This window comes from Clupea harengus, chromosome 14 (assembly GCF_900700415.2).
Source record: "Clupea harengus chromosome 14, Ch_v2.0.2, whole genome shotgun sequence".
In the NCBI taxonomy this organism is placed as follows: Eukaryota; Metazoa; Chordata; class Actinopteri; order Clupeiformes; family Clupeidae; genus Clupea; species Clupea harengus.
Genome location: NC_045165.1, coordinates 27,963,217 through 27,977,330, shown reverse-complemented (window position 1 = coordinate 27,977,330; position 14,114 = coordinate 27,963,217). Strand labels below are relative to the sequence as shown.

Sequence of the window (14,114 nt, the reverse complement as noted above, 5' to 3'; positions counted from 1 at the left end):
ATTCTGCATAAGGCTGGGTACTATCTATCTCTATCTATCATCCTTTGACAGTGTTTAGAGAGGACCTGGTTGGAGTCTTGTAGAATTATTGTTCACCCTTGATAACATAACACTAACGATACATGCTGAGCATTCACATTCATTGTCTGTGGCAAGTTTGAGCCACTCAAACCTACAGCGGAGTTGGTCAGAGAACAGGGACCATCAAAGGGCAGGATATATACTATCCTGTGCACAGCTTGAAGTTTTACCAAAGAGTTACTCTCTCAGTGGCCTTGTACACTCAACAGAACATATCCCGTCCAAAGCAGACATAAAAATAATTAGAGGTCCTTTCAGAGAACATCAGAGAACAAGTTGGGAATGCTATTATTCCCTACTGTTGCTGTAGTGCCTGGATTACAGTTTAGCCCTGGCCAGTCAGTTTATAGGGCTGTAGTTGTCGTCCTTTGGGTCCAGAAACCATTGGTGCACTGCAGTGGTCTTCTGTGTGTTCAGTGGCTTCCTCCTCACTCACCACTGGCCTCACAGAGTAACCTCAACTGGCTCAAACCACCCTGACCAATGAGAGAACTTAAACTCACCATAGAGGTCACAAGATTACAGACTGCTTCACCCAACATGGGAAAAAGATCGGAGCTGTACACTGAAACCATGGAGCTGTGAGGACTTAAAAGTCATAACATTGAGGCTGCTCAGAGCTGTGCAATGAGAAGAAGCCCTTGTTGGCATAGTTACCTGTAGTTTAGTGCCTTCAGCAGACAACTAGACGATTACATTTGCTGTAAAAGGTGTTAACTACAAAAATAAATAACAACGTTTGCACTTTATTATCTTGATGTTTTTCAGGTTTTAAAACTCTACAATTGCTGTATTATTATCCTAAAAGCCTCCAGACTCTCAAACTTTCCGTTCGTGTATCCGTTGTGAACGCGCGCCAGTATTCACATGCAGTTAATGGGAGCGGGGAGAGAGAGCCCATAGAAATCAAAGCAGCTTTAAAAGCACTGGCTTTGGTCAGTCCACCCATGTGCTGCCGCACCACATCTTGGCCTTGTCCTTTGTTCTCACGTCTAACGTTTTTATACTCTAGCACTTTGTCCAATGCTCTTTAAAGAAATCCCAATGTTTAGTGAAGTATACTAGAGGGTCTAATGAAGCGTGAAACTGCTTTAACAATCAATGCAATAACTGTGAATGGAATTTGGCCTCTTTTTTTCACTGGGAAAACCCTTTCAATCTGAGGGCTATTGTTAGCTATTGAGTTAGTTAGTTTATGGCAGTAAGAAAAATGTACCTATATATTTCAATTTGATTTGTTACCATCAACCAGTGGATCATACTGTCAACTGTCAAGACGGAGGGCAGATGAATGTGATTATGAACCAGGATTGAAATTAGACCTGACTGCACGTTTAACTAAGACTGGGGTGGTGATAAGGCTGGAGGTGGAGGAGAATTGTAATTGTCACCGAGCGAAAGGGGAGAGAAAATGGAGGAAGAGAGCTGGATAGCCATGCCAGGAGAGCATGAAATGGAGAGAGACAGGCATGGTGGAAACCTGACAGGAGAAGCCCAAAACAGAACCACATGCTGGGTGTCCACAGACACCCACAGAAGCCAGTCAGGAGGATCCAACTGTGTGTGTGTGTGTGAGAACGGAACATATCAGCAGAGCCAAGAAGCAGGCTTGTGGGGGTTAGAGAGGGTGTGACTTGGGCCTTCGCTGGTTAGATCATTACTCTCTTCCAGAGTGTTATATTTTCCTATTCTCCAAAGAGGCTTTTCTTCATATTCATGAAATTAGTGATTGCAAATCGGTCCAAAAGTGTTTTGTTTTTTTGTTTTGTTTTTTTTTTTTAACTGGAGAATTTTCCGCATACCAGAGGGATGTGTCCATTTTGCTTCTTAATACGTTGATGAAAATGAGATATGCTGCAACAAAGGATACCATCCAACATGGTATGGTTTTCTTGGTTATAATTAAATCAACATCAATGTCTGAGATTATACAGCCCCTCTTTTGAAACTCTCCGTCATTTAGAGGAATACGCTTCAAAGAACTTACTGTAAGTCCACGCCACAGTCCTGGACCTCTTTTCACTTGTGGGCAGTCAACAACTGGGTTGTCATGCCAAGGAAGTTGATTAGTCCTCCACTAATTGCCAAGATAGATGACCTACAGTCTGTGGGTTTGTATCGTTCGCTGCAAAGTAAGAAAGTCAGCCGTGTTAAGAGACCGTTTGTCAGATGGGTAGACCAAGAAATGCAACTATGTAGGAAAGTATGGAAACAAGAGTACTTTTGATGGCATACCACAAAATTACGTAATACCAAGATGTGGTGAAGCTGTTCTTGACAGGAAATGGCAACAAAAAATCCTTTTGGTTCTCAAGAACAGCACGGAAAGAATGAGCTGGAAGGTTGCACCTCTTGTGTGGCCCTAGTGATACATGCTCATGCAAACAAGGGGAAGGGTTCGGAGTTTTAGTCCTCCAGGCACCATTGATCAGAAAACAGCTGACACATGCTTTTCCTTCACATTTGACCACTGGCTTACATAATGTAATAATAATCTATAATTGACCTAATTGTAGGCCTAAGTCTTTGGAACGACCATTATTGTTAATTGCAAAGTCTTTCTAAATATAGTTTGCAATAAAATGGTGTTCTGAGATGGGTTGAACAAGTTCGTTTTCTTTTTAGTTCAATCTATGAAAGGGGGATATTTTCTGTCTGTTATATGTTTCTTGCAAAAGTTTTAAGTAGTCTTGAAATAGTAGGGACTGTAGAGTCCCAAATCATTTCTACAGGATCAGTGTTTAACCGTTTGGTTGCATTGAAAGATTAAGAATGCTCTTGTCTCTTTATTGCTGTTTTCCAGCTTCATATCACAGTCACCCCGAAGAATGTTAAACTGAACATAGACTGCCAGGAGGTCGCCGAAAAAGAAATCAAGGAGGCCAAGAATGTCTCCACGGATGGCTATGAGGTTCTCGGCAAGATGGCGATGTCTGGTGGTGCTAAAAGGGAGTCTGCAACAGTAAGTGAAAAATTGCTGGAAAAATCGCACTGAGTGTGATTCAAGGAAGATCCCCTATTTGAGCGAATCAAAAAACACCATTGTTTTGCTGAGCTTTTTGTCCATCAATGGGCTATTAAACCTTGGCGAGTCCACCCACTGCAGATTGCCCAACGCTGGACGGATAGTTGCACAGAACACTTGTTTATTACCTGCCCAGTGTACTGTGGGCCCTGCGCATGTGGCCATGTTTTTGCATTCCCCATTGCTTGGAGTCAATGGAAGCCATCTGTAACATCCGTCTCTGCTCCTTTTTTCCTCTCTTCTGCAGTTCCAGCTCCAGATGTTTGATATTGTCTGCAGCTTGGGCTGGACCACCAGAGACAGATGTTGTGACCTGCCAGCTACGGTAAGTGGTGCTTCGGTACAGATAGGCCCGCTGGAGGAGAGGGGAGGATTTGCTTTGCCGTTATGCATACCCCCCCCCCCCCCCCTCAGTTGGATCACTTAGCCCTGGCAGGAAGAGAGCTCAATCTTCTTTCACTATCCCTATCCCTTCTGATGAAGCTGTGAGGGGTGTCATTAGGGCTGCTCTACTTCAAAGGAGTCTTGACAGTAAAGAATGGGCTGTTGGCCTGCGGAGAGACAAGTGAATGATGAAGAAAGTGTACTCAGTGTCTTGTGTTGCGGTGCATGTTATTGCATGCACATGCATGTGTGTATGTGTGTATGTGTGCGTGCAGGTGTAGCATGCAAGTGGGTGCCTGAGAATGTATGCGTGATTTGTGTGTCCGTTTGTCGGTGGACCACTTTTAGCTTCTTAGTGATGACTAGTCAGTGTGTCTGCTCGTGATTTTCATTCTATCATATTTCACAGATACTCTGTTTGGTTTTCCAGACATTTTATATTATGTTATCACTGTGAGGCCTCTTCAGATGTGCATATGAAAGCTGTCAGTGAAGTCGTGTTGATATGAAAAAAAGGTGGAATGGTCTTCCAGTAATACAGACAAGTTGCCATTGCTAGTTTGTTCAGCCACACTATACAGAACGTTGCTGTCCCTGGCTGCCTGGACTTTTGTTGCAGATTATGCAATTTGCGTGAAGCATAATGTGACAGTAATTATCATGCTTAAAAATCTTATAGTATAATATGGCTCTATATATTTGCCATGTCGCAGAGATAATTGGTTTTGATGTCCATATATGTTTAGCCAGTCAGGCAGAAAAAAGTCAAATGAATGGTTAAGACTTAATGTTGTGTATCGTAGTTATATTCTACACAGTACCTCATCTATACAAAGGGAGCATACGTTGTGACCTTTAAATTATGTCAGTTAGCAAACACAACGGTTCTTTTCAGTGAGCAAGAACTTCTTTGTGTCTTCAGCCTAATGTATTTGAACAGTTTCTGGGATCTTTTCCCATGAACTCAAGTGGGGTGGCGGAATGCAATTTCCTGCTTTCTTTTGACCAGTGATGTGGTGCTCCGTGTCTGAAGCGTGAGTCCAACCTTGGACCCGTGGGTCAGTGGATCCCTCTCTTCAGCTACCAGAGGGAGAGCCCCACAGAGAGCAGCCGCCTAGAAAATGTCATTTTTTGAACCCAAACTCATCTCTCACTCTCTTTGTCTTCTTCCCTTCTCACCGCCCCTCTTCCTGTCCTCCCCAAACCCCTCTTCCCCTCCCAGAGAGATGAGGCCAAATGTCCGGCTCTTCCCCACTCCTGCACATGTGCACAGGATAGCGTTGGTCCCCAGGGGCCCTCCGGTCCTCAGGTAAATCCATTATACCTCTCTTGTCAGTCATCAGTCCCCCCAAAGTCATTATCGCCCACTCAGCATGCTGCCTGTGATGATGGGAAAGGTGTTCTGTTACAGGGATGGAAGGGCATTTTCCCTCTGTCCATTAATGCATGCCTGCTCTTTAGATTTAGCCATAAAGACGGGACACCTCCTATCCTCTCATTATTTTTTGTGTTGGACCAAGAAAGTGAACATTGTGTTAGCAATAGCACCCTACATATCTGGCACTGGTAGCAATAGCACCCTACATATCTGGCACTGGTAGCTTATAGATCCAGCCAGAGAAAAATGTTACCAAAGGCAGAGCAGGAGAAATGGATGGCGAATAGAAACTCAGAAAAGCCCTTGAGCAAGCATGCAATGTGCATGGTCCATAACCCTCCACAGCTGGGGGTCCTGAGGGCTTCAGCTTTATGTTCTGGATATGTCTCCAGGCAGAATGGGCAGGGCTGACTCTGACTCTGTTCTGTGCTGTGTTTCAGGGAGCCCCCGGCACCAAGGGCCCTCGTGGAGACCGAGGCGACTCAGGCCCTCCGGTAAGTAGCCCCATTAAATCACTTGTCCTCCCTTCTGAGATAGAAAAGAGACCATGCACAGCTGTGGAACAATGGCCACCAAGTGGTAGCCTGCATCAAGTGCACTCAACACACACACACACACACACACACACACACACACACACACATCTGAAATCATTTACTCCACTCAATCACACATTCTCCCACCATGTGATTTAAAGGTAGCTAAGTTTCTAGATTCAATGGGAAACAAGGCCTCTTTACTTTGCCATTACTCAGTATGGGATACCTTAGAGTTTTCTGGGGGAGTTGTCAGGAGGCTTTACTCTGTGATGGCTTTACTGCTTCCACTTCTATATTTGCAGCAATGTGATATGTTTTTTATTGTTCTTATCATTCTGCTAGGGTCCAATTGGTCCACGTGGAGAGCAAGGACTCCTAGGTCCAATGGGGCCACCTGGCCCACAAGGACCCAGTGGGCTGTCTATTCCAGGAGAGCCTGTAAGTCTATCATAACCCTCGCTGGGAACATGACAACATTATCTGTTCCCTCAGTGCATGAGCCTTTGCTACTCACTCAATGGTGTTTATTAGCCCTGAGCTCTGAGTGGGAGTGCCTGTGAGGAGTAGCACTACATGACTCTGATTTACTGCTAGGCTTTTCAAACCCATATATTTGAGCTGAGTTATGTCCAGTCACTCCCTTTTCCTTGAGGTGATGCCTGAAAATGTGATAAATTACATGGTGAAATAGATACGTGTAGCCTTTTAGATTGTCGGGCTGTGGTGTGAAAGTTCACCTCAGGCTTTCTTCTGTCTCCCAGGGCCGGCCTGGACCAAAGGGAGATGCTGGTGATGCTGGAATCTCTGGACGTATTGTAAGTGCTGCAAATCGGGCCAGATGTTCACGTCAGCTCTGGTCTGGATGCTCCCACTCAAACAGAAGTCATGTTCTGTGGAGAGCACACTTACATGCATCAATCCAAATGATCAGATTTCACTGCTCTGCTTGTCCTGCCAAAACAAACTATGACATCTCCATGAAAACTCAGATTAGAATATGTCCATTGAAATCAGACTGATACAGGGAGATTTCATTCATAGATTGCATTGAAATAAGCATGATGAAAGAGAAGCAGTCCTATCTTTAAATTTGATCTCTTCACTGATGTAGTGGCTTTTTTCAGTCATTTGATTTATAGTCACTGTTGCCTCAAATTAGATGTGCAATTAGCATGGATTGATCTATGAAGATATTTGTGGCATTCTTAGCCATACACATATCTTTCATTCTTGGCATTACTGACAATTTGACATATTCAGCTTGGGTACTTTGTTCAGTCATGTCTTGAGATCCTAAATGGAAGACGGGTTTAGACGTAAAGCTGCTATACTTCTGTGTAAACGACCAAATCCAGTCCTGTGTTGACAGGAAAGTGTCTCTCTCGTCACAGGGTCCCCCTGGTGTTACTGGCCCTGCCGGCCCTCCCGGACCGAATGGAGGAAGGGTAAGACACATCACACAAGGAGATGCCACCTACAGTGGCTTTACCCACAATTAACTTCAGATGCCCCCAACCTTAATGGTGTTGCTTTCTTGTTGTGTCAGTCTTAATCCAGCCACTCAGGCAGAGTCTCAGAGTCCACTTGCAGCGTGTGTGATTGTGTCTGTTTCCTCTGTAGGGACAAGCAGGCCCAGAGGGCCCGTCTGGACCCCGAGGCTCGCCCGGACAAATGGTGAGGGACACGTTTCCCCCTTCCTCTTCTTTCCTTCCCCCCTCCCCTTTCTCCCATCCTCATGCAAAGCAAGTGCACTTTCATTTCTGATGAATGTTTAGCAATTACCCTCCGGCTCCAGAGCTTAGGTCTGCCATTTTCAGGAGGTGAAGCCTGCAGCCGTAGCTTTCCCATGATGAGAATAAAGCGTGCATCTCATTTTCTGTGCTGTGGTTTCCTCGTGCTTCCACTTAATGGCCCCTCAATGTCAACAGGCGTCTGGCCAGCACTGGATTCACATGGCTATACTATTCTCTGTCTCTGTGTTCTGCTCAACCCTATTTGTGGTTCTTTTTCCCATCATATGTTAGTACTTATAGAGCCCCAGTTGTTAGCTTGGAGGGTTTGTGATGGTTCACTTTACCCAGCATAGCTAACAGAGTGACAGCTGATGAATGTATTCTCCTCTTCTTTCAGGGAACCCCAGGATCACCCGGAATGCCAGGACCATCAGGACAAACAGGGAAACAGGGAGAACCAGGATTTCCTGTATGTTTATGCTTTGGTTACAGTGTTCTGTAATATACTGTACACAGACCTATAGGCATAGTACATATTGGTGCACTGAACACCATAGTGGTGGTGCCGTGTAACAATAGAGGAGTCTACTAACAGTGCTTATGAGAAATGTGATTTTAATCAGCAGCAATTACATGACATAAAACTTTAGGTCCTTTTAATGCCAGTTGAAGTCTCTTCAGGAAGTACAACCGCTCGTAATTTGAAACTGTGGTGTGGATTAGTCTCACATTGAAGACTGTAAAAGACATTGAACTTGGAAGTGTGTGAAACACTAACACTCAATTCTTTCATGTTGATGTTAGGGCCCACTGGGTAATAAAGGAGAAAAAGGAGATAAAGTAAGTCAAACACACACACGCACACACACACACACACACACACACACACACACACACACACACACACAAACACACACGCACACGTTTCTGTAGCATACTATTGAAAACAGACTTGAGAATGACGTTTTTTTCTGTCACTATCAGGGAGATGCTGCATCCCAAAACATGATGCGCTCCATTGCCAGACAAGTGTGTGAGCAGCTGGTCAACCGTGAGTGCCCTTAATGTATATCTCATGCCCTTAATGTATATCTCATGCATTTTCTTTCATCAAAGACAGGCCATTGTGTACATCTAATGTGTGTAAACTCTTCACAGGACAAATGAGCAGAATCGACATGATGCTGAACCAGATCCCAAGTGGTCAACGAAGCAGCGCCTCAGGTCCTCCTGGGCCTCCCGGACCTCCTGGCAGTCAGGGCCAACGTGGAGAACCAGGCCAAGGTGGACGCAGCGGCTTCCCTGGAAACCCTGGTTTACAAGGATCCCCGGGAGAGAGAGGTGAGGAGCTCTTCTCAAGTCTGTTTGTTTAATGGTTTTGCCGGAATATGATTCTTTAAATTGGATATCTCCCACTTGGAATCATAATGTTTATGAGGTATTTCCAAGATTTGTTGTGTTTGGTGCAAGCCGCTGCAAAGTTACCAACCTGCTTTAAAGCTGTAAACTTACTCTCTCTCAGATTCATTGGGAGTCACTCAGTGACATGTCAGTACTTTGAACCCTTCAGTCAACTTTCTGACCTGCTTAAATTTATGACATGAATCACCTAACCGGGTCTATTTTTGATTTCACATCCACCAGAACAACAGGCCAAGTAAACTAGCGTCTTGCACCTTGTAGCATTGAAAGAACACATTTTCAGTGGTGAATCTCAGTCATATCTACAATGGTGAATCTGATTAGATCTCTATTCTACTAGTCTTGGAGGGAAGAGATGCACTGATGGAACGATAAGATCACATTAAGGCAGTCATTTCCTCAGGTCTCCTGCACTAATGAGTGTTTGGGCTCTTTCTCTTTCTTGCCAATCATCCAGGAATGCCCGGGGAGAAGGGTGAGAGAGGAACCAATGGAGTTGGACAGAGAGGACAGAGAGGACCGGCTGGCCCACCTGGTACGCATCTTTCCCCCTCACACCCAATCATATCCAAACTGATCTTTCACACCTAATGTCCATTACACTGTTTTGCTTTGCGTGTGGTTCCACTTCTTCACAACTCAAACAAGAGCAAGAGGAGCTTCAGTAATGTCCCTGTTGAGAGCACTGTGGAGTCTTGTAGTTCTGTTGCCATTACTCAACTCGAGTGTTGGAGTTTTGTAATGCGTGTTGACCATAGACCCCCCTGGGAGAGCACAGGAAAGCCAAACATCACAGTCAAAACGGACTCATTCTGGTAAGGAAGGGGGGTGTTCAGATTCACCTTCCTGTGTCCCATGAACTCTAGTTTGGGCAGCTGCACATCATAAATTAATCTCAGTTGGTCAGATGTATTCCCAGCCACACTTCTCTATTCCTGAATTTATGTCACTCTTGCCGGTGACTGACCTAGCACAGATGTTTTTACACATCAGGCTATAATTAATCTGCAGGTATGGACACGCACCGTTGACTTGCAGGGTGTCCATTATCGGTCAAGAAAGGCAAGGCTTATGTAAATACAATTCAGAAGAGCGATAGGCTGAACACCCAATTATGTCATTGCTAGACCGTTTTTGAACTCCTAACTCTAAATAGGATTTCAGATGAAAAGAGATTTAGATGAGGTTTTCAACAGCTCAGCCATGAGGTCTGCTGAGTATTTTGGCAGACAAATAAAAGAAATGTTTATATCAGCATGTATGAGCATCACCCACGTCCAAATGACTATTCAGTGTGCTGCTCTGAGCCTTTGAGACCCAAAGATCTCATCTCTAATGGAGGAGCGGAGAGGGAGGGGGGGGGGGGCAGCCCAGGCAGTCCACTAGTGTGTGTGTGTGTTTCCCTGGGTCCCCCCTGCCAAGCCTTGTTTCTGTGAATGAACTGATGGCAAAATGTGTGTGAATGTGGTACAGTAGGAGGAAGCTTACGGCGATGACTCATTGTTTAAGGGGGGGGGGGCGGATAATCAGATTGTTCCTTCAACGAGCGCTCGCTCTCTGGAGCTTTTCATGGACAGCACATGTGCTGATTTAAGGGAGCGAGTCAGAGCAGACGGGGGAGAGGGAACACAAATCCCAAACTTGGTTTATGCTGTCTAGACAGACGGGGGTAGGGGGTAACTCTGCAGAGCACGGAATGCTTTCCCCTTCATGTTTTAATTGAGCCGTCTAAACACTTAAATTACAGTGCTAGAGACCAGTTTCCCCCCCGCATGACGACCACTTGGGACGTAATGGTGATGTCAGCAAGCTCCTGGTGACATGTATTTGCCCCCCCCCCCCCCAACTCTCTCTGTTCCAGGACCACAAGGCCAATCGCAGACCGGCCCCCCTGGTCCTTCTGGCTCATCTGGGGAGCGTGGTCAGTCTGGTCGGCAGGGATCCCCAGGAGTTAGGGGACCACCAGGACCCCCTGGGTACTGTGACTCTTCTCAGTGTGTTGGCATTCCTTACAATGGACAAGGAGGATATCAGGGTGAGTCCCACAATCTGACGTAGGCGAGGGCTCTGTCTGCTAGGATGTTGATGCATGTATTTTATGGAGACAGCTAACAGATTCATATCAGCTCTGTTAATGGCTTTCTAAGTTGCCTGTGTTTTAAACATGCTGAAAGGAAAATCATCAGCCTGTGTATTGAGTGATGTTAGATCAGTATGGCATGAATCATTAATCTTTTCATTGAAAACATTTAACAACCCCTTTTAACCTGTTTGCAGGTACAGCATAGTAAGCTTTCTAGAGCGCCTGTGCTGCTTACAGTTTGAAAACCTGAACAAAAGTTCTCCAGTTTCTGAGATAGTAGCGCACGCGCTGATGTGCCCTTAAGGATAACCACCATGGACATGATGAATGAACATTTGCTGAGCGACGTTAAATCCAAGCCAAACAAACAAACAAACAAACAAACAAAGCAACAAGCAAACAAACCCCAGAGAGAAGTGGACTGGCACTAACATCATCTCACAGCTACTTTTTAAAACGAAACGGCAGCGTTGGCAACATACGGTGGCCTGTTTGCATCCCAAACCGTAGGAAACTGAGTTACAGAGCTTCCCCTGATTTAAGGAGCATGTCCAATTACTAACAGTGGATGTTGGAGCTGAGGCGAGGGGGGTGTCCAGTCAAACACTTTAGCTGCTAAATCTCAGTGTGCTTTGTGATATTTAGTAGTTCAAATGCATGATTGCATTCCCCTCTGAGACCAAACATTTCAGCCTGGAAGACTTACCTGTAAATAAACTAATTGTGCCTTGTAAATGATGTTTGAATAAAAAAAAGATAAACCTTAAGTTAACACCTCAATCAGAGCTTGTGCCTTTTAACTCGCTGCTTGCTAACTGCCAACTTAACCTCCTTTTGTTATTTTTGCCTTGAGTGATGTAAACAGCCTTTGCTCAGGTTCCCAATGTAGCATGTGCCCATTTGTACATGTAACCATGGAAACATCTTTGTATTTGCATAACTGGTGCACATTAGGTCACATCTTGTCATTTTATTTGTGTTTATTCTTGTTTTATTTTGTATTAATTCATGTGTTCATGTTATACCTCAATATGATATGAGGGTGGGCCTTGATGGCTCCCAGGGAACCAATGGCTGGTGGTTATCTTCACAAGAACTTTAAATATTCTATGTATTTTTTAAGTAAAACTATTCTTTTTTAACAAGATTCTTTTAGGAAATGTCTCTTAGATTGAGATTATTAAGGTTTTTAAGTGAGCATGAATCCTTTTTTTAAGTTTTATTTTGTAATTATATGAAAACGAGATGATGAATGTTTCTCCATATACTTTACTAAATGATGTGTGTTTACAGTACACACTACATTGACAGTTCGTGCATGCAAAGAATCCCAAACTAAGTTTATGTTCAATTGGACAACCCACTATCTCCAACCAGACGGTTACCAGCCTGAACCCAACAACCGTGTAGTGCCCATACCCGAGGGAGCAACTGACGATTTTGAGACAGAAATACAATCCCCCGGTTATTTACAAAACCAGCGTGGAAAGAGATCTCTATCAAGAGAGGAGACAGAGAGGATAGAATCATAATCAGCCAAGAAGCCTGTTTTTCTCTGTATCTTTGGAAGTTGTTTAAAATGCTCATTGTTTTCAAAGATAATGTCGATAGATGTATAGAAAAGAGTCACAGCACTATAAAACATGAAATACAGTAACAAAAGCTTGTCATTTTTATCACTTTTCTAAACCATTGCATAGTGCTTCATCAAGGTTCAGTGGAAATACTTCTCATTTTATCATGATTTCATTCAAAAGCCCTATGTGTTTGCTGATTGTCCTGTTAAGTGTCTTCGCCTGTAACATATCCTCATCTGTGTTCATTTAAGGCCAGCGTTAAAATGCACTTAAGATGTTAACATCAAATTTCACCTGTTTGTGTGAAACTAACCACTAGTGTCCACTCATCCCTTCTGTTCTATTATGAAATGTGGAAGTGTTGTCATCATCTGGGATGTGTTGTCCATTCAAGTAAAGAGGGTTATTGGTTCATGTGCACCTTCAGTTATACATAATGTGGCTTTATTATTTCAGACAAAATATTATTTACCTGTTTTATTACTCACAGCTGACTCTTACCAATGGTGGAATTGCATGACTGTGTTGTATATTTAGTAAGGATCTTTTAAACCAGAATATAGTTTTTTTTATATATCAATACCAATGCAGTTGATATTTGTGTGCAAGACTATAGACATAGAATTGCTTCAGTTGTTTTAACTGCACATTGTGAATTCCACAGCCTTATTTTCTTATTTATTTCTGAACCAGAGGAGACATTTTTCAATAAAACTACTGAAAATTGGTAATCTGTGTTAATTTATCCTCTTTCTCATCACTTTCTCAAGTCTTAACTGGGTAATATCTATGTAGTATGTTTTGTTTCAGATAGAGTGGATCAATTACATTTTAGCCTTTACTTTTAGCATACTGGATTCCAGTATGTATCATTTTAAAATGGTATTTTCACAAACTGTTATCAGTGTTTCGTAAGACATCTAACAGAAGAAATTATTTGAGTCTTTCATCTGTAAAAAATTCATGGAGGTCACTGATGCATGTCCTTGAAGCTGTGCCCTTTAAGTCATCTTTGACCACTTTTTCTCTTGAACTGTCGATCAAAGAAATTTTTCAGGGGGAAAAAAAATGGTCGGAAAGCCAATGGAGGAGTTGAGGCGGGCCTCCAAGCCAGTAGTCTGGAATGTAATGTTACATAACATTCTCTGAATGTGAAGTGGAAGACAAAATGTGCTATATTGTGTGATCGAGCAATTGCTTTGACATATGTGTTGAACATTTTCCAAAAGGCCGTTTTAAACCTATGTACATGAAATCCATGACATTAATACAGCATAGAACAGTACATAACCGATATAGTTATCTATTTTATGCTATGGGTCTGCTGTTATTTATTAGGGACCAAGTGACAACAAATGAAACTCTACCCAAATATATCTCTTAAAACTTCTCTAAATAAAGTATTTCACAAGAGCTTCTTTAATTCCCTTTGAGTGTTCTTAGAATGCTTCATGTGTTCTTCCATTCGATAGGGCTCTCTTAAATCACTATGGGTTGAAGTGCCTGCAGGCATTCTCTTTTTTTTCACAAGTCAAATCTTCTCTGAAAATAAGTTCTCTGAGTTTGAAACTAGGATTGTTCAATGGTCACATTTTCAACATTTGGTCAGTATAGGCCTGTACAAGGTTTTCTGAAGGAGCTGCAATGAATCAGGGTAGAATAATGTGTAACCGAAAGTGTTAAATCATGAAGTAAGCACTGCTGCAACAACTTTACAGCGATGTGTAACTGTTTATTTACCTAAAATGCTATTTTTTTGGTCTAATTGTCACAGTGTTCATTAATGTTCTTTAAGAAACATTTTCCCAGTGACTAAAACATGATGCTGACAAGACAAATTAAATGAATCTTTGAATGTCTACTTGTTTCTTGATGAGACAAGACCTTAAAGT

At 43.1% G+C, this 14,114-nt stretch overlaps 1 protein-coding gene across 3 annotated transcripts in view; it reads left to right on the top strand.

Moving 5' to 3' along the window:
• The window catches only part of col12a1a (collagen, type XII, alpha 1a), a 55,221-nt gene extending 42,268 nt beyond the window's left edge, over positions 1-12,953 (top strand). For 2 of the 3 annotated variants that reach the window (XM_012838088.3, XM_012838086.3), the window contains 15 exons: positions 2,885-3,043; positions 3,354-3,431; positions 4,713-4,799; positions 5,309-5,362; positions 5,750-5,845; positions 6,169-6,222; positions 6,799-6,852; positions 7,028-7,081; positions 7,538-7,609; positions 7,945-7,980; positions 8,125-8,191; positions 8,299-8,481; positions 9,020-9,097; positions 10,424-10,597; positions 12,023-12,953. In XM_012838088.3, coding sequence (XP_012693542.2) covers positions 2,885-3,043; positions 3,354-3,431; positions 4,713-4,799; positions 5,309-5,362; positions 5,750-5,845; positions 6,169-6,222; positions 6,799-6,852; positions 7,028-7,081; positions 7,538-7,609; positions 7,945-7,980; positions 8,125-8,191; positions 8,299-8,481; positions 9,020-9,097; positions 10,424-10,597; positions 12,023-12,177 — 1,401 coding nt within the window. In that variant the 3' untranslated portion in view covers positions 12,178-12,953. Of the gene's footprint in view, positions 1-2,884; positions 3,044-3,353; positions 3,432-4,712; positions 4,800-5,308; positions 5,363-5,749; positions 5,846-6,168; positions 6,223-6,798; positions 6,853-7,027; positions 7,082-7,537; positions 7,610-7,944; positions 7,981-8,124; positions 8,192-8,298; positions 8,482-9,019; positions 9,098-10,423; positions 10,598-10,839 lie in introns of all 3 variants that reach the window. The other variant, XM_012838087.3, reaches the window with a different exon arrangement.
• Positions 12,954-14,114: the final 1,161 nt, after the last annotated feature.